This window comes from Pelophylax lessonae (genome assembly GCF_965119305.1).
Source record: "Pelophylax lessonae genome assembly, chromosome: 10".
NCBI classification, from domain to species: domain Eukaryota; kingdom Metazoa; phylum Chordata; class Amphibia; order Anura; family Ranidae; genus Pelophylax; species Pelophylax lessonae.
Genome location: NC_138777.1, coordinates 229755609 through 229776738, shown reverse-complemented (window position 1 = coordinate 229776738; position 21130 = coordinate 229755609). Strand labels below are relative to the sequence as shown.

The 21130-nt window shown below is 45.2% G+C and overlaps 2 protein-coding genes across 2 annotated transcripts in view; both read left to right on the top strand.

Moving 5' to 3' along the window:
• The window catches only part of LOC309566035 (polycystin-1-like protein 2), a gene marked incomplete at its 3' end in the record, with an annotated part of 116694 nt that extends 112553 nt beyond the window's left edge, over nt 1-4141 (top strand). The window contains exons 23-24 of the mRNA XM_082271058.1: nt 525-724; nt 4049-4141. Of these exons, the coding sequence (XP_082127184.1) occupies nt 525-724; nt 4049-4141 (293 nt within the window). The remainder of the gene's footprint in view (nt 1-524; nt 725-4048) is intronic.
• Nucleotides 4142-4160: 19 nt separating this feature from the next.
• The window catches only part of LOC309566034 (polycystin-1-like protein 3), a gene marked incomplete at its 3' end in the record, with an annotated part of 77272 nt that continues 60302 nt past the window's right edge, over nt 4161-21130 (top strand). The window contains exons 1-6 of the mRNA XM_082271057.1: nt 4161-4328; nt 6072-6173; nt 7927-8102; nt 12048-12194; nt 15406-15596; nt 17557-17759. Coding sequence (XP_082127183.1) covers nt 4176-4328; nt 6072-6173; nt 7927-8102; nt 12048-12194; nt 15406-15596; nt 17557-17759 — 972 coding nt within the window. The 5' untranslated portion in view covers nt 4161-4175. The remainder of the gene's footprint in view (nt 4329-6071; nt 6174-7926; nt 8103-12047; nt 12195-15405; nt 15597-17556; nt 17760-21130) is intronic.

Sequence of the window (21130 nt, the reverse complement as noted above, 5' to 3'; positions counted from 1 at the left end):
AGATGGATTCCAAGAAGTAAATGCTACATGAATCATCTGCCCCTACTCAAAATGGCCACGGCCAGAAATGCTAGGGCGGGGGGGGGGGGTTTCTAAGTGATTTCTCGACAAAATAAAGCATGGAGACATAGATGGATGGGGGAGTTTGCTTTGAATACACAAAATGAATTCAATAGCGCTTTTGGTTTGTGGTGCTCAGATGCAGTGTAGTTCCAAATTTAAGTTCCATGTGACATTCAGTCACACCTGATTTCAGAGCTTTGTTTCTAGCCACATCTACTTTGTAATTCTTTTTCAGGCAATCGAAGTCTAAAACTAACTAGCACTAAACAGGAGTGGGGAGGACAGAGGGAGATACCAAAATCACACCATAAACATGTTGTAGCTGTCCAAAACTGTCACTAGATGTCAGCATACTACAGAAAAAAAATAACTGCTTGCAACTCAATACAAGACATAAAAATACATGAAAGGTGGGGGGCAGAACAGTACTGTTAATATCACAAAACTCTATTTCTCCGCAGATTCAGATGGGTTATATACCTGGGTGATGACCCCCGACATGCTTACTAATGGCACCGGTGTTTATTATATCAGTGTTGCGGTGACCAATGAGAGTGTGTGGGCACAGAGGACGTCTCTGGACTTCGCGGTCAGCCTGTTCGCCAGCCAATGTGTGTTCTGGGATGAGGAAATGAGAGACTGGAATGATTACGGCTGCCATGTAAGTAAGGGATAGGATTTACTGGGTGCGATCATAGTGGCTCACTGTTACATAGTTACATAGTTAGTCAGGTTGAAAAAAGACACAAATCCATCTGGCTCAACCAATAAAAAAAAATATTAAAGCAAAAAAAAAAAAAAAAAAAGGCTACTAAGAAATATACAATGTAGTCCCTGACAAGCATAAAAAATACAGTGTGTGGTCCAACTGTAATATTGGTTTTAGGTGGATTTATACTTAAGCACAGTGGTCTCCAAACTGCGGCCTGGGGGCCGGATGTGGCCCATTGTTCCTTTTTATCCGGCCCATTGATATCAACAATGGGGCACTATTACTACTATTGACACAAACGATGGGGAACTATTCCTCCCACTGACACCAATGATGGGGCACTATTCCTCCCACTGACACCAATGATGGGGCACTATTCCTCCCACTGATACCGATGGTGGGGCACTATTCCTCCCACTGATACCAATGATGGGGCACTATTCCTCCCACTGACACCAATGATGGGGCACTATTCCTCCCACTGATCCCAATGATGGGGCACTATTCCTCCCACTGACACCAATGATGGGGCACTATTCCTCCCACTGACACCAATGATGGGGAGCTATTCCTCCCACTGACACCAATGATGGGGCACTATTCCTCCCACTGACACCAATGATAGGGCACTATTCCTCCCACTGATACCGATGGTGGGGCACTATTCCTCCCACTGATACCAATGATGGGGCACTATTCCTCCCACTGACACCAATGATGGGGCACTATTCCTCCCACTGACACCAATGATGGGAAGCTATTCCTCCCTCTGACACCAATGATGGGGCACTATTCCTCCCACTGACACCAATGATGGGGAGCTATTCCTCCCTCTGACACCAATGATGGGGCACTATTCCTCCCACTGACACCAATGATGGGGGCTATCCCTCTCACTCACCCCATTGATGGGGAGCGATTCCTCCCACTGACACCAATGATGGGGCACGATTCCTCCCACTGACACCAATGATGGGGCTATCCCTCCCACTGACCCCATTGATGAGGAGCGAATCCTCCCACTGACACCAATGATGGGACACAATTCCTCCCACTGACACCAATGAGGGGACACTATACCTCCCATTGACCCTAATGATGGGGAGCTATTCCTCTCTCTGATACCAGTGATTGATCACTATTTCTCCCACTGAAACCAATGATGGGACACTATTCTTCCTACGGACTCCAATGATGGGACACTATTCTTCCTACAGACTCCAATGATGGGACACTATTACTCCCACTAACATCAATAATGGACCACTATTCCTCCCACTGACACCAATGATGGGCTACTACTCCTCCCACTGACACCAATGTTGGGGCACTATTTCTCTCACTAACACAAATGATGGGGCACTATTCCCCCCCCCCCCTGACACAAATGATGGGACACTATTCCCACCCTGACACCAATGATGGGACACTACTCCTCCCACTGACACTAATGATGGGGCACTATTCCTCCCACTGACACCAATGATGGAGCACTATTCCTCCCACTGACACCAATGATGGGGGCTATCCCTCCCACTGACCCCATTGATGAGGAGCGATTCCTCCCACTGACACCAATGATGGGACACTATACCTCCCACTGACCCTGATGATGGGGAGCTATTCCTCCCACTGACACCGATGATGGGGCGCTATTCCTCCCACTGACACAAATGATGGGGAGCTATTCCTCTCTCTGATACCAGTGATTGATCACTATTTCTCCCACTGAAACCAATGATGGGGCACTATTCTTCCTACTGACTCCAATGATGGGACACTACTCCTCCCACTGACACTAATGATGGGGCACTATTCCTCCCACTGACACCAACGATGGAGCACTATTCTTCCCACTGACACCAGGGATGGGGCACTATGCCTCCTACTGACACCAGGGATGGGGCACTGTTCCTCACCCTAATAACAAAGATGCATTGCTTACTCCCACTAATTCTTCCCACTGACCACAAGTGTAAGGAGCATTCTTCCCACTGACCATCATTGTTAATGCAGCCTTTCCCAACCTTTTTACCCCTGAAATAATTTTCAGATCTCAGGGAATCCCTGGTAAGATTAGTCCATCAGCGATCATTGGGAAGATGTCCCTTACAATGGTGGTGGTAAGTCTGAAGAATGCTACTCTTAGAGGGATATTGGATACCTAAGTTGCGCTAATACGTGATGATGACAGATATAAACATAAATTAATAATATGTGATCAAATCGCAAATGAATGTCCACATATACTGTCCAAATATCCAAAAAATGTCCAAATATCAAGAATTAATCCAGAGATCCGGAATCATAAAATGGAAAATGAACCACCAGATATATAGTCTCCTTTCCAGACAAAGGAAGGAAGTTCGCCCAAATGACACCAGGATGTGTTGAATCCAACAGCCTCAGGTTTCAACGAACTTGCGTGGTATCTCAGTAGTGTATATCAAATGCATGTGGAGAAAAATAGACTTCCATAGCATAATACTGTTTTTCCCAATAGTACAGATCACCCAAAGTGTGAGCCACCACCGGACAAGCAATAGATATAAGTGGAGAGAGAAGCCACCACACCTATATATAGTCTGCTTACCAGATAACAAATATGCAGTGCAATAGTGAAGAGAGACAGCTAAATAGCCACCAAGCTGAATTGGAGACCACCACCGATAACACTGCCGCTTACCAGACCCTGATGTTGAGCAAGCCAAACAGTCTCATAAAGATGTCATCAGAGTGTACCAGGACAGCCTCAGATATCAAGTATACAGTGCAATAGTGAAGGGAGACAACCAAAAACCAAATGGAGCCCACCACCAAACACACTGCCGCTTACCAGACAATGGTATTTAGCAAGCCAATCTGTCTCATATGGTTTTCAAAGGTATCCCGATACCGAACCGATTATTCCAAGTTCCAACAAACCAATAAGGAGACAAAAGCGCTCGATAATGTAAAACCGACAATTTAATATGTTTAAAAAAGAAAGCAACTTACAAGCATAAAAGTTTGAGAGCATGGGTTTGAAATGAGCCGCCGACAGACACAGGATGATGACGTCATCACGCCGTGACCGACGTACGTTTTGTCAGATGTGACGTTCTCAAGGTACCTTTCAGTACTTAAGTACAGTAGTGGAACCCCCCCTAGGGTTCCACAAACTTTAATTGAGAATGGCTTCACTAATGTATCATAAGTTGTAAATGTCGCCATTTTTAGCAGGGATTCCCTGAGACCGGAAAGTTATTTAAAGTGTTCCTCTGTTTTGAAAAGGTTGAGAAAGGCTGCTCTACTGTATTGCTTCGTACTTCTCTATCTGCAGGTTGGAGCCGGGACTACTCCTTCCGAGACCCACTGTCTGTGTAACCACCTGACCTTCTTCGCCAGCACATTTCTGGTCATGCCACACGTGGTGGATCTCAGCGACAGTCTAGAGCTCTTTGCCAACGTGGCCAATAACCCAGTGGGTGTGGCTTTGCTTGGCGCTTTAGTTGGATTTCTCCTGATTGTGGTGGTGTGGGCACAGAAGAAAGATCAGGAGGACCTGAAAAAGGTAAGCTAAAGAACAATTTTTTATGGCAGGCATGAAGGGTAAATACAGAGGGGCTGGTGCAACAAAGTCATGTAAAGCCTACATGGTGGTGTAGCCGATAGCAGTCTGATTTTAGCTGTTATATGCTAACCCACACTGGGAAGAGATGGATTTTGATAGGTTAGTAAGAACCACACTGCCTATGATCCTCTTTTAACAAATCCTCTAACGAAGAGATACCTAAGTAGCCAATCTTTAATTGTTATTTTCTGGTACAGAGCGATATGCAGCTAGACCGCTCCATACACAACAAAACTGTGATGCTCTGTGTGTTCCGACACCTTTCTATCAGAGCCAACATTCACTGTTTCAGCAATTTGAGCTCTAGTAACTCTTCTATTGGATCGGACTACATGGGTCAGCCTTTCCTTCCCACATCCACCAATGAGCCTTCCCTCCACCCCTCCATCAATAAGCCTTCCCTCCCCACCTCCACCTCCATCAATGCGCCCCCCTCCACCTCCATCAGGGAGCCTTCTCGCTCCACCTCAATCAATGAGCCTTCTCGCCCCACCTCCATCAATGAGCCTTCCCACCCCATTTCCATCAATTAGCCTTCCCTTCTCCCACTTCCATCAATGAGCCTTCCCTTCTCCCACTTCCATCAATAAGCCTTCCCTTCTCCCACTTCCATCAATGAGCCTTCCCTTCTCCCACTTCCATCAATGAGCCTTCACCCCCACCTCCATCAATGAGCCTTCCCATCCCACCTCCATCAAGGAGCTTTATCACCCCACCTCCATCAATGAGCCTTCCCACCCCACCTCCATCAATAAACCTTCCCTCCCTTCCTCCATTAATGAGCCTTCCCTCCCCACCTCCATCAATGAGCCCCACTTCCATCAATGTGCCTTCCCTCTCCATGTACATCAATGAGCCTTTCCTCCCCACCTCATTTAATGAGCCTTCTCTCCCCACCTCCATCAATGAGCCTTTCCACCCCACCTCCATCAAATGAGCCTCCCCTTAACTCCACCATGAGCCTTTTCATCCCCACCTTCATTAATGAGCCTTCCCTTCCCATCTCCATTAATGAGCCTCCCACCCCACCTCTATCAATGACCCTCCTTCCCCCCACCTCCATCAATGAGCCTCCCACCCCACCTCCATAAATGAGCCTCCCGCCTCCATCAATGAGCCCCCCCCCCCCACCTCCATCAATGAGCCTTCCCTCCCTACACCCATCAAGGAGCTTTCGTTCCCATCTCCATCATTGAGCCTTCCCTCCCTATCTCCATCAATAAACCTTCCCACCCCGCCTCCATCAATGAGCCTTCCCTACCCACCCCCGTCAATGAGCCTTCCCTCCCCACCTCCATCAATGAGCCTCCCACCTCCATCAATGAGCCTTCCCACCCCACCTCCATCAATGAGCCTTCCCTCCCCTTCTCCATCAATGAGCCCCCCCCCCCTCCCTCAATGAGACCCCTCCCTCCTCCACATGAATCAATGAGCCTTGGCCTCCCATGGCCCTGTCACCGGTGGGCCAGTTTTCCTTCCTTGGACCACTTTTGGTCAGTCTCGACTATTGCAGACCGAGAACATCCCACGAGAGCCGCAGTTTTGGAGATCCTCTGCCCTAGTAGTCCCACTGTTACAGTGTGGCCCTTGTGAAAGTTGCACACATTCACTTGCCCATTTTTTCTGGTTTCAACACAGTGATATATATACTGCATTATCTCTGGGTCTTTTTTCCCCTTCCAGGTCAGAGTAGCCATTCTTACAGATAATGACTCTGCTTCTCACTGCCGATATATGATCAAGATATGCACTGGTCACCGTATGGGATCTGGAACCACATCTCAGGTAGGTGATGTTCTTCTCTGACCTTATGGTGTGTAACCTCAGTTTTTGTTGGTCATGTACAACCATCTCCGACTTGCCAATGATGTGAAGATTGTATCTGAAAAGAGATTCTCTGTACCTGGAATTATGGAGACATATGGCTGAGCAAGATGGTTGTAACCCTCAGACATGAAATCTGAACAAAGCATATCCCTCTATATTGTGTACCTGTCTCATTCCAGAGCACTAACTGTTATTTCTGTCCGCTGCCTCCTTCCTCTGCTATCTGCAGGAATCACTTCTGACAAGTTTTCCTGACACCAAGAGAAAAAAGGTGACAGAGGAGGGAGCTCCAGTTTATTGACAGCCTCAGCTCTGTTCCTGTGTGCTGTGTGAAGAGGGATGTGTCCCTTCCCTCCAATCAGCTCTCAGAGCTCTCCTCACTGAGCTCTGCAGAGTGTAACTTCAGCTCTTCACCCCCCCCTTTTTTTTTTAAATCTCAAACAAGCTTTATAAACAATTTCCTTACCGCTGGACGTCCTAAGATGTCCTGGGCTTTGAGTGGAGATATCTGGATAATGAATGCAGTGTGGAATTCTCTTCCGCAAACAGTGGTATCAGCAGGGAGCATTGATAGTTTCAAAAAACTATTAGATGGGCACCTTAAAGACCAAAACATACAGGGGTATACAATGTACAACATACAGGGGTATACAATGTACAACATACAGGGGTATACAATGTACAACATACAGGCGTATACAATGTACAACATACAGGGGTATACAATGTACAACATACAGGGGTAAACAATTTACAACATACAGGGGTATACAATGTACAACATACAGGGGTATACAATTTACAACATACAGGGGTATACAATGTACAACATACAGGCTTATACAATGTACAACATACAGGGGTATACAATGTACAACATACAGGGGTAAACAATTTACAACATACAGGGGTATACAATGTACAACATACAGGCTTATACAATGTACAACATACAGGGGTATACAATGTACCACATACAGGGGTATACAATGTAAAACATACAGGCTTATACAATGTACAACATACAGGGGTATACAATGTACAACATACAGGGGTATACAATGTACAACATACAGGGGTATACAATGTACGGTTAACAGCAAACACACACACACATCATAGGTTGAACTGGATGGACTGGTGTCTTTTTTTCAACCTCACTAACTATGTAACTATGTAACTATGTAGGTATGGATGCGGGGGGTCCACAAGAAGTTAAACCCCAAAAAAATGTTTGAAAGTATTAGAAAGATTCCCAACCATTATATCTTGCACAGATACATTTAAGTGATCGGACTTTAAAACTGAATTATGGGTACCTTAAAATGTAATGCTGTCCATATTTCTGTAGACCTTGAAGTGTATGTGAAGGCAAAATACCCCAGAATGGCAATAGTGGGGATATCTTTCAGTGGGGACAACTAGGGAATTCCTCACTTTGGAGAGATTTCCACTCACTTCCTGTTGTGGCTATGGGACAGGAAGTGAAGGGAAATCTCCCCAATGGGATAAAGGTGGCAGAAAAAAAATCTTACAGGGGTTATACACTCCGATTCTCTATCCAAAATGAAATAAAAAGTTTTGGTTTCAGTTCTACTTTAATGCTAAAATAACTGTTTTTGTATTCAGAGTTACTTTTTTTATATCCTGCCGCCCCAATATAATGTCTGCCTTGTTTCATCATTTCTTTACATTGTATATACTGTGTCAGGTGGTTCTAACTCTGTACGGATCTGAAGGGCAAAGCGACCCGCATCTTATAACAGATTCTGGGAAGGAAATACTCCATAGGGGGGCGGTGGATGTCTTCCTTTTGAAAACCCGAGCCCTGGGAGAGCTGCACAGCCTGCGATTGTGGCACAGCAACTCCGGCAGCAGTCCCTCCTGGTAAGCGCAAACAGGGGATGGTCGCATGATCATCACTAAACAGACTCATGATGAAGTGTATGTTACCCTAAATATTTTTTTTTTCTATATGTGCTCACATAAGTGTATTTTATAAATCATAGTCTGCATTGTTTTAACTACTTGACCTCCGAAACATTTACACCCCCCCCCCCTTCCTGACCAGGCCATTTTTTGCTGCGTTACTTTAACTGACAATTGCGCAACACTGCACCAAAACAAAATGTATGTTCTTTTTTTTACCACAAATAGAGCTTTCTTTTGGTGGTATTTGATCACCTGTGCAATTTTTTTTTTTTTTTTTCTTTGCGCCACCAATTTAAAAAAAAAAACATTTTACATTCTGCTATAAAACACATCCAAAAAAAATTAAAAAATCAAATTTCTTCATCAATTTAGGCCAATATGTATTCTGCTACATATTTTTAGTAAAAAAAATCCCAATAGGCGTATATTGATTGTTTTCGCAAATGAAACAAACAAGATGTGCTTTAACTGCAGACTTTCCGCTTTAATTTGAGGGTATTTACATCCAAATCATGTGAAAGGTGTAGGAATTACAACAGTTTGTATATATGCCTCCCACTTTTTAAGGGACCAAAAGTAATGGGACAATTGGCTGCTCAGCTGTTCTATGGCCAGGTGTGTGTTATTCCCTCATTATCCCATTTACAAGGAGCAGATAAAAGGTCCAGAGTTCATTTCAAGTGTGCTGTTTACATTTGGAATCTGTTGCTGTCAACTCTCAATATGAGATCCAAAGAGCTGTCACTATCAGTGAAGCAAGCCATCATTAGGCTGAAAAAACAAAACAAACCCATCAGAAAGATAGCAAAAACATTAGGTGGGGCCAAATCAACTGTTTGAAACATCCTTAAAAAGAAAGAACGCACCGGTGAGCTCAGGAACATCAAAAGACACGGAAAACCACGGAAACCAACTGTGGTGAATAACCGAAGAACTCTTTCCCTGGTGAAGAAAACACCCTTCACAACAATTGGCGAGACCAAGATCACTCTCCAGGAGGTAGGTGTATGTGTGTCACCTTCACAACAGTTGGCCAGATCAAGAACACTCTCCAGGAGGTAGGTGTATGTGTGTCAACAATCAAGAGAAGACTTCACCAGAGTGAATACAGAGGGTTCACCACAAGATGTAAACCATTGGTGAGCCTCAAAAACAGGAAGGCCAGATTAGAGTTTGCCAAACAACATCTAAAAAAGCCTTCACAGTTCTGGAACAACATCCTATGGACAGATGAGACCAAGATCAACTAGTATCAGAGTGATGGGAAGAGAAGAGTATGGAGAAGGAAAGGAACTGCTCATGATCCAAAGCATACCACCTCATCAGTGAAGCATGGTGGTGGTAGTGTCATGGCGTGGGCATGTATGGCTGTCAATGGAACTGGTTCTCCTGTATTTATTGATGATGTGACTGCTGACAAAAGCAGCAGGATGTATTCTGAAGTTTTTTCGGGGCAATATTATCTGCTCATATTCAGCCAAATGCTTCAGAACTCATTGGACGGCGCTTCACAGTGCAGATGGACAATGACCAGAAGCATACTGCGAAAGCAACCAAAGAGTTTTTTAAGGGAAAGAAGTGGAATGTTATGCAATGGCCAAGTCAATCACCTGACCTGAATACGATTGAGAATGCATTTCACTTGTTGAAGACAAAACTGAAGGGAAAATGCCCCAAGAACAAGCAGGAACTGAAGACAGTTGCAGTAGAGGCCTGGCAGAGCATCGCCAGGGATGAAACCCAGCGTCTGGTGATCTCTATGCGTTCCAGACTTCAGGCTGTAATTGACTGCAAAGGATTTGCAACCAAGTATTAAAAAGTGAAAGTTTGATTTTTGATTGTTAATCTGTCCCATTACGGTACTTTTGGTCCCTTAAAAAGTAAGAGGCACATATACAAACTGTTGTAATTCCTACACCGTTCACCTGATTTGGATGTAAATACCCTCAAATTAAAGCTGAAAGTCTGCAGTTAAAGCACATCTTGTTTGTTTCATTTGCGCAAACAAATCAATAAGATTAGAATTGTGTCAATGTCCCAATATTTAAGGACCTGACTGTATATGTATATGTATATGTATGTATGTATATATATAATTTTATATTTCTTCATAAATTTAGGCCAATATGTATTCTGCTACAATTTTTTAGTACAAAAAAAAATCCCAATAGACGTATATTGATTGGTTTGTGCAAAAGTTATAGCGTCTACAAAGTATGGAACATTTTTATGGTATTTTTATTTTATTTTTTTACTAGCAATGGCGGTGGTCAGCAACTTATAGCGGGACTGCGATATTGCGGCTGACAAATTCGGACACTAACTGACACTTTCGATATTTTTTTTGGCGTGTTCCTGCTTAGCAGATTGGTTTGCGCAAATTGGTGATTGGTTATAGTGTCTACAAACTATGGGATATTTTTATTTTCAGCTGTGACATTCAGATGGTGGGGTCAGAATTTGATGTAAACAACATGAAAGCATGGATCCATCCTGTCTTGGATCAACGGTTCAGGCTGGTGGTGTAATGGCATGGGGGATATTTTTTTGGCACACTTTGGACCCCCTTAGTACCAACTGAGCATCGTTAAAACATCACGGCCTACCTGAGTATTGTTGCTGACCATGTCCATCCCTTTATGACTACAGTGTCCCCATCTTCTGATGGCTCCTTCCAGCAGGATAATGCACCATGTCACAAAGCTCCAATCATCTCACCACTGGTTTCTTCACCATGACAATGAGGTCACTGTACTCCAATGGCCTCCACACTCACCACATCTCATCCAATAGAGCACCTTTGGGATGTGGTGGAATGGGAGGTTCGCGTCATGGATGCGTAGCCAACAAATCTGCAGCAATTGCGTGATGCTATCATGTCATTATGGACCAAAATCTATTGTACACCTTATTAAATCTATGCCACCAAGAATGAAGGCAGTTCTGAAGGCAAAAGGAGGTCTAACCCGGTACTAGCAAGGTGTACCTAAGTAGCCGATGAGTGTGTTCATATAGCGGAGTTCCAGTCCCCTAAACAATTTTTAGTTGAAGACACCTGTAGCTTTGAAAAATCAAGTACATGAAGATTATCAAACAGTCATAATGCATTTCGTTTTATTTTATTAAAAAATAAGCTTTTACTTACCTGATGTCAGAAGCAGGTAGGTTCCATTCTAGCTGTGGTCATCTGAAGCCCTCCCGCATTCTATTCTGGGATTTCTGTGCAGCTGGCTACCCAGCATGCACCCGGATTTCGCGCCTGCGCAGTAATATCACAGTGCAGCTCTCCCTCCCGTGCAATTACGTAATGCATCAGCTGTTGCTGCGTCCCCACGGCGTCCCAGTGCGCATGCGCAGCCAGTCACTGATCTCGGCTGTAGGTAAATTGTTGCTTAAGTCCGCCTATTCGTGTCATTTCCGGCCTGCAAATAACACGATATTTCATCCCTAGGCGATTCGCAAGGAGTCATGGGATACATCACGGTGCTATCCCAGGGGCCCTTGCAAATCGCCGAATGACGTCATCGCCGAAGCATCCGCCATTACAGCGGCGGACGAAAATAGAAAATAAAAGGTATTTGCATTTAAAAAAAAAATTACTACGATTGTGAAATGTATTACTAAAGTCTGAATGATCTAAAGGGACTTAAAAAAATGGGTGGAACTCCGCTTTAAACTGCCTATTAAAGAAAAATTGTCCAGCTTGCCCATTGAAATTCCTAGAAATTGTTTCTTGTTGCATTGGTGTCCAATAACGCTTATTACCTTAGAGATCTGTAATCGGTAGATCACTTCTACCAGAGTATAGATTTGATTTTTTGCTATCCCATATTTTTGGGTATATCTCATATTGTTTACATAACCGATTATGGATCTCATTATTGGTGCTTTCCATAACAGGTATGTTCATCGGGTCACTGTGACGGATCTTGCTGCCCAGAAGACGTGGTATTTCCTGTGTGACTCCTGGCTAGCGGCAGATTTGGCCGATTGTCAGCTGGACCGGATCTTCCCATCAGCGTCCAAAGCCAACTTGATGTCTTTGAGGTGAGTCTAGTATAACAAAGGTTAAGAAATGACAATGGGGAAATGTTCTCAGCATAAACAAAGCTTGTTTCTTAGTGGCTGAACTATCATTGGGTTGCTTCTCTCTGATGTTGGGAGATTTGGGTACGGGTTTATTACAGCCCTTCTCAACCTTTTTACCATGTTAGAACCCTTGGAAAAACTTTCCAGTCACAGGAAACCTGTGAAAACAATTACTGTATCTACAGCCCATGTACATTAGTTCAATAGTCAGTTTTCCCAGTATTCGGACACAGGAATACCCCCCTTGGAGAGTCGAGACGGGTTTCTTTGGCACCAGGACAAAGTCTTCGTTCCCCAACCAATCAGACTCCAAGTTCTAAAGTCTTTCCATGACCATCAGCTAGCCGGACATTTTGGTGTACGCAAGACCCTTGAGCTTATTCAGCGCTCTTTCTGGTGGCCCAGTTTAGGGAAGGATTGCCAGTCTTATGTTAGCTCCTGCGTTGTCTGTCAGCGCAACAAGGGGTCCAACACCATGTCCTGGGGTCTTTTAAGGCCTCTACCCATCCCTGAGTAACCCTGGAAGATGATCTCATTGGACTTTATTGTTGACTTACCTTCCTCTGGGGGTTTTACTACCATCTTGGTGATAGTGGATCGTCTGACCAAAATGGCCCATTTCCTGCCCATGACTGGCACCCCATCAGCCCCAGAAACAGCAAGAATTTTCAGGTAGAAAAACAATTACTGTATCTAAAGCCCACGTACATTAGTTCAATGGTCGGTTGAGAGAATACTCCATACATTTGTGGTCATTGGGAAGAACCCCCCTCTTACCAATATATAAATAAAATATCAATGGGGTCAGAGGGAACTTATATGAGAGGCAGACACTGCTCATTGCTCAAGGAATCCCTAGCAACCTCTGGAGGGACCCAAGAGTTCCACAGAACCCTGGTTAACAAAGGCTGGTTTATTATATACCTGCCAATAGTTTAGGAATCCCCAATATAGTTCACACTATCCAGAGCGTGGATGGGGCTTCATTTAGAACAGGGATCTCCAAACTACGGCCCTCCAGCTGTTGCGGAACTACACATCCCATGAGGCATTGCATAACTCTGGTCATTCACAGACATGACTAGGCATGATGGAAATTGTAGTCCCTGAACAACTGGAGGGCCATAGTTTGAAGATCCCTGATTTAGAAGTTAGTGAGATTGTAGATCAGATGATCAGGGAGTGGATAAGGCACATCTTGTACCTACCACAGTTGTACAAGCACACAGATGTTTGGTCAGAAGCCAGTAAACCTGACAGTACTCTTTTGGTTGTTGGAAGACACTTGAAGGGGGTTTGTATCATTGTTACTAGTTGTTCTATACAGCATATACTGTATTTCCTCTAAAAATAAACTCAGAATGAACAGGCTGCATATAATCAGATTTTATTTGTCTCTGTAGATTGTATTGTACTCACAGCAATATAAATATATGAGTTTTAGGTCACCCAGGATTCTCAGCTAGGGAGGTTAATGAGCTCTAGGATGTTTATTTCATTTGGCGGAAACTAGGTTCCCTCAGTGGTTGGTAAAGCCAGATTTGGGACCTGGAGCCCCAAGATTTCGTAGAGATTTGGGAGGGAAGAAATCTCCAACCCAGGGACCAGGGCTTGCAGGCAATCAGCACATTGATAGTGCAGGTTGTATAGTTGGGGACCTGACAGGAGATTGGGACTTCACCCTTCCGAGGAGTCCTTGTGGTTGCAAGGTAGCAGCCTGAAGTGTGAATGTCTGCATGGTGTAGTCTGTAATAGAACCAACAGGGGGCCCAAGCCTGAGGGCAGGAGCAGCAGGGAGCAGACCCCAAGCCTGAGGGCCAGAGCAGCAGGGAGCAGGGCCCAAGCCTGAGGGCCGGAGCAGCAGGGAGCAGGGCCCAAGCCTGAGGGCCGGAGCAGCAGGGAGCAGGGCCCAAGCCTGAGAGCCAGAGCAGCAGGGAGCAGGGCCAAAGCCTGAGGGCCGGAGCAGCAGGGAGCAGGGCCCAAGCCTGAGGGCCGGAGCAGCAGGGAGTAAGGCCCAAGCTTGAGGGCCGGTGAAGCAGGGAGCAGGGCCCAAGCCCGAGGGCCGGAGGAGCAGGGCCCAAGCCTGAGGGCCGGAGCAGCAGGGAGTAAGGCCCAAGCCTGAGGGCCGGAGATGCAGGGAGCAGGGCCCAAGCCTGAGGGCCGGAGCATCAGGGAGCAGGGCCCAAGCCTGAGAGCCAGAGCAGCAGGGAGCAGGGCCCAAGCCTGAGGGCCGGAGCAGCAGGGAGTAAGGCCCAAGCCTGAGGGCCGGAGCAGCAGGAAGCAGGGCCCAAGCCTGAGGGCCAGAGCAGCAGGGAGCAGGGCCCAAGCCTGAGGGCCGGAGCAGCAGTGAGCAAGGCCCAAGCCTGAGGGCTGGAGCAGCAGGGAGCAGGGCCCAAGCCTGAGGGCCGGAGCAGCAGGGAGTAAGGACCAAGCCTGAGGGCCGGAGCAGCAGGAAGCAGGGCCCAAGCATGAGGGCCAGAGCAGCAGGGAGCAGGGCCCAAGCCTGAGGGCCGGAGCAGCAGTGAGCAAGGCCCAAGCCTGAGGGCCGGAGCAGCAGGGAGCAAGGCCCAAGCCACGGCAGGAGCCAGGCCCGAGGGCAGAAGCAGCAGACAGCTGCAAGGAAAAGAGAGCTGACAGAGGTACAGCATTTGTACATGAATATAGGGATGCTGTGTTAGATGGTCAGGAGGACCAAGGCACGAGGACAGCCAGAAAGCAGAACATTACTGCATTTTGTGTTAATGGTGGAAACCCCTGTGAGGGAAGCTCTTTTTATATGTTGGACTTTTCCTTCTGTTTTAATAAAAGTGGGACAGCAAGCCCCTAGAGAGCATATCTGGGGTGGAAAATACTCCCCGGTGAGTGCTGCACTTGAGCTAAAAAAAAAAAAACAAACATCACTATATATATATATCTATATATATATATATATATATATATATATATATATATATTTATATATATCTATATATATATATATGTATATATATATATATATATATATATATATGTATATATATATATATATATATATATATATATATAAATATAAATATTTATAGTCAGGGGGGCAATGGTTGGATTATCTGCATATGTTGATATTAGCAATAAGTTTTTGTGTCTTCCCATCAGCCAAATAATAAGATTTAATTCCTCCTTCTGTTTCCAGGTATTTGCTCTTCTCTGGTACTGTGGAGAAGTTTCTTAAAGACCACTTGTGGTTTTCTGTGTGGACTCGCTGTCCCTGGAGCCCATTCACCCGCGTGCAGCGGATCTGCTGCTGTATGTGCCTCCTCTTCTGCAGTCTGGTCATTAATATCATGTTCTGGAATGTTCACTCTGATGAAGAATCACAGACAGGTACTCGTGTATACAGGGCTCTTTTTCAGCAGGAACATTGGGAAACGCAGGTCCGACACCTCCAGCACTGAATGTTTGTAATAGCAAGGGGTGCTGGGGTGTTCTGGAGTGTCGTTTGATGCTGTCTGTTGGGGAATCTATTGTACCTGGAGAGGATCTATTTTTGGCCGGGGTCTATTGTTGCTGGGGAGGTCTATTGTTGCTGGTGGGGGATCCACTGTTGCTAGGAGTCTTATGTTGCTAGGGGACAATTATTGCTCGGAGGAATCTACTATTGAGGGAGGGGTCTATTGGTGTTGGCTGCTGGAGAATTGATGATGATGATGATGGTGGTTGTTGGGATTCTAATGTTGCTGGATAGATCTATGGTTGCTGGAGGGGTTCTTTTGTTGCTGGCTACAGGGGATTTATTTTACTAGAATATATGAGAAAAAAGGGCACTAACCACAAAATGCGTGAAGACTGCTGCAACTAAAAAAGACCCTGAACACCAGGGTTGAGAACAAATTATATATACAGATATTAGTGCACTGTCTGAAAGAAAAAGGGGTTAATGTCCCTTATCTTAATTGATAAAGTGAAACACTCACTGGGTGCTAATTCCCATTCAAATCTGAGTGCACTTTCACTGCCCTCAGATTTGAATGGTAATTAGCACCCAGTGAGGGTTTCACTTTATCAATTAAGATCTATTTTGCTGCCTTTCTTGTTATCATTAACACATTTCATACAAATTGGTAAGCACCACAAAATAATGTTTGGTTCTGTATTCTCTAAAAGTGGGAAGTGAGTAGGGGGTGGAACCAAGGAACGGTGCTCAGAGGTGGGTAGGGGGTGGAACCAAGGAATGGTGCTCTAAGGTGGGTAGAGGGTGGAACCAAGGAATGGTGCTCAGAGGTGGGTAGGGGGTGGAACCAAGGACCGGTGCTCGGAGGTGGCCAGGGGGTGGAACCAAGGAACGGTGCTCGGAGGTGGCCAGGGGGTGGAACCAAGGAACGGTGCTCGGAGGTGGCCAGGGGTTGGAACCAAGGAACGTGCTCGGAGGTGGCCAGGGGTTGGAACCAAGGAACGTGCTCGGAGGTGGCCAGGGGTTGGAACCAAGGAACGTGCTCGGAGGTGGCCAGGGGTTGGAACCAAGGAACGGTGCTCGGAGGTGGCCAGGGGGTGGAACCAAGTAACGGTGCTCGAAGGTGGGCAGGGGTGGAGCCAAGGAACGGTGCTCAGAGGTGGGTAGGGGGTGGAACCAAGGACCGGTGCTCGGAGGTGGCCAGGGGGTGGAACCAAGGAACGGTGCTCGGAGTTGGGTAGGTGGTGCAACCAAGGAACGGTGCTCGGAGGTGGGTAGGGGGTGGAATTAAGGAATGTTGCTCGGAGGTGGGTAGGGGGTGGAACCAAGGAACCGTGCTCGGAGGTGGGTAGGGGTGGAACCAAGGACCGGTGCTCTGGGGTGGGTAGGGGGTGGAACCAAGGAACCGTGCTCAGAGGTGGTTAGAGGGTGGAGCCAAGGAACTGTGCTCGGAGGTGGGTAGGGGCTGGAAACACGGTGCTTGGAGGTGAGTCGGGGGGGTGGAACCAAGGAATGGTGCCTCGGGGGTGGGTGGGGAGAGGAGAGAAGGGGTAACATAGAAGGGGGGAGTTCCTGCACCTATTCTCTGAGAAAAAAAAGCCCTGTGTGTGTATAGGTCCTACAGCATCCACTTTCACTGGCAGATATGCAGGCTTTTTCAATAAAAAGATTTATCATTCACCACTGAGTTTCTTGGACAACATATTCTATGTCATTTGGTGAGGTGACCCATCGATCACAGACAAGTCTGCAATCCAACTTGGGTCTGGACTCTCGTTCAATCGATTAAGAAACAATTTGATTGCTGTGTGCAAATATGCCAGTTGGGTTGTATGATTCTGTTTTTCTTCTCTCTCTCTCTCTCTCTCTCTCTCTCTCTCTCTCTGACTACAGGGGAAGTTGTCATAACCTTAACCCAAATAAAGATCAGCATGCAATCCTCAGCTCTTTTGCTGCCGGTGAATCTCCTGATTGTGCAGATGTTCCAGCTCATCCAGGTGCAGGTGAACCAGGTGAACCCCACTATAAACAAACTGCGGGTGTCCCTGAGCGCAAAGCCACCAGCCATGGAAGCTGTGGGACAGGAGCTACTTAGGGTAAGGATGCCAAATAATAGAGGGCAAGAATGGAAACAGGGTGGAATAACATGTTTGTGATGCTTGTAGGTTGAGTCACAGGTTAACATATTTCATATCTTTGAGATTCGAGTGGTGAGTACAGCGCTGCATTACTTTAACTGACAATTGCGCGGTCGTGCGACACTGTACTTAAAAAAAAAATCAATGTCCTTTTTTTCCCACAAATAGAGTTTTCCATTGGTGGTCATTGATCAACTCTACGGTTTTTATTTTTTCCACTATAAACAAAAAAAGACCAACAATTATGAAAAAAACAAACAAACAATATTTTTTACTTTTTTGCTAGAAAACATATTTAGGCCAATATGTAATCTGCTACATGTTTTTGGTAAACAAAAAAATCCCAATTAGTGTTTATTGATCGGTTTGCGCAAAAGTTACAAACTATGGGAAAGATTTCTGGAATTTTTCTTTTTATACTTTCTTCACTAGAAATGGCGACGATCAGCGATTTTTAGCGGGACTGCGACATTGCAGTGGAGCAAATCTGACACTAAGTGACATTTTTTGGGGGACCAGTGACACTAATGCAGTGATCAGTGCTAAAAAAAAAATGCACTGTCACTGTACTAATGACATTGACAGGGAAGGAGTTAACATCAAAGGGTTAAATGTGTTCCCTGGGAGTGCTTGCTAATGTAGCACTACTTCCTTGGGAGCTGCTGGTTACGGATTCCCCTGGGTTACCCATAGCAACAACATCATGGTTTAGCATTTTCAAAGTGCTTGGCTTAGGCAAGAAACAGTCCAGGAGTTTTGGTTTTGTGTAGTTTTATTTGAGAACTTGGATAGGAGAAGGGATGAGTGGGATACTCCAACTGTATAAACGATGCACAATTGGCTGGAATGTCTAGAGATAACTGAGTGCGGCAAGGCCGCTGCTTTACCTTGTTAAAAGTAGTGAAGAAGAATTTTTTTTTTGAAGAAGAAGAATTTAATGGACTTGTATTACTCTGTGAATCGCTCTTCAGGGCCCAACTAGTCACCCCCTTTATCCCTATTCTTCAGGGTTCTACACGGCACCCCCTTTACTGTACTTCTCTCTTGTGTGAGCTAGCTCCTTGATCCCCCCTTACTTCACTGGAGTGGTCCCCCTTCCTGGGCCGACACTTTGCCAAGTCCCCTGGTACTCATGGACACTGTTTTTCTCGAGAGACTCTGCCAGCAACTCCACCGTCAGCGCTACACCGGATCCTCTGCAGCTCAGCTCCACACCTGATTCACTAGGCCGGCTGCCTAAGACCACCTTCCTCATATTCAGCAGGAGGAGAGTCAGCCATCTGCCTCCTCCTGGGACTCTGCTTCCCGCCAAAGACACCCTGTCACATGTCCCCCCAGCTTTTATGAGCAATCCCAGGATGCATTGCAAAAATGCCCTCCCACTGGGACTCCAATAAAAGCTAATGTGTCACTGGCTGGGTTTCCTCCAATGCCCAACAAGCTCCCTCATTCTAAACACACGTTGTTTAATTTACATTGTTTCTTCTCTTTCTTTATGTAGCTGATGGCACCGTAGTTATTTTAATTTAAAAAAAAAACAACCTCTAAGTACCTTTTTCCTAATCAATAATTGCCATGGCCCAGGTCTTTACCAGCCTGTCTGCAGTGCAACAATGGTTGGAGGAGCTTCTCGTCCTCTGCTGCTGGTTAGATGTTTAAAAAAAAAAAACAGCCTTTGGGATACGGAGTAAAAGTAAATAATTAATATCAATAAACTATTTTAGGCTCCATGTACACGGGACGCTGGAAATGGCCGTTTAGGAGCAGTTGGGCATTTTTTTCAGAAGCCCCTGAACCCATCTACATTTTATCTTATCTGTCCATGTACACTGGGTCGTTTACAGTCATTTGCAGGCAGTTGCGTTCAGGGACTGTTTTTAGAACGCAATTATTTGCGTTCGAACGCGATGACCCGCGTTTAGCGTTCGCGTTTTTCCATTTTAAAGGGGAATAATTTTTTTGACCTCTAGGAACGCTTCTAAACGCAAACGCCCCCAAACGCCGCTAAACGCAGGTACAAACGCAACCGAACGGACGTTTCAAACGTCCTAAAAATTCCAGCATTCAAAGGGACTTTTAACAACGTCCCGTGTACATGGAGCCTTAAATTGCCATACAAAAAAAAACAATTTTTATTTATTTTATTTTTTTGGCACTAATATAGTGTGGATGTATTTCTGCCAGTCATACCCCTCCAGCCTGTGTATTAGAATAGCAGAGAGGCGAAGCCTCCATCAATCTACATGTAATATCCCAGCCTCATTGTGTTCGGCTGGTTAGTGGGCATGGAGGAGGAGGGAGGGAGTGGGCTGTCATTTATCCAGAGTGTATATGCCCACATATGTGTCTCTATCAGGGCTGCTGTTAGAAATGACGGGGCCCCGTGCAGCTTACCTGACAGCCCCCCCTATTTATCAAGACAATGTTGTCACTAAAAATACACTAAAATCATTGTTAGCGGACATAAACACAACACTTGTGGCAATTAGCCCTTTTCTATTTGTTTTTTACATTTAAAAAAAAAGAAAATTAAAAAAAAAAATATGCAGAACATTTTTTTTTTAATGTTTAAAATTCTTACAATTATTTTGAGTTTGATGAAGCCCACTGGCCTTCACGTCAGTTAGCAAAAAGAATCCAAATTTAGACCTTTTCCACTTTTCCTTTGAAATTCGAAAACATCTTTTAAGCACCAATAAACCTACAACTAATTTGTTACTTTGTATAAAATAATTAATAGTTTTTTTTTGTTTTTTTTTAACCAATGGAATAGTTTTATTTATGAAAAAATTTTCACATTTTTCCAGTAACAGAGTCTTGTTCTGTGTAAGCAAATAATGAAAGCAGAAAGTTTGCTGTTAAAGTGATTCCAATTACAGTAAAACCTTGGATTGAGAGTAACTTGGTTTGAGAGCGTTTTGCAAGACCAGCAACATTTCTTTATACATTCTTGACTTGAATATCAAGACATCGCTTGTTTATCAAGTAGCGTCTTATTACAACAGAGTATAAAAGAGAAGAGTGGCGCCTCTAAGTGTAGCAATATGGTTACATTTAATGAAAGCACAACATTTAGCAACTCACATGGTTGATGATTAAAAGGACACATCTAAGTATGCCGGCATTCGGGGTAAAGCTGTCCACATAGACCGTCCTCCTCACCACCATCGGCGTTATTCCTTCCACACTGTGCTCCACGAGCGATTCAAGCCTCGCTTTCAGATTGCTCTACTGCAGGGTAGTGTTCCTGGTCACGACTGCAGACTGACAGCGAAGAGGAGGACGGTCTATGTGGACAGCTTTACCCCGGATGCCTGCATTCTAGATGT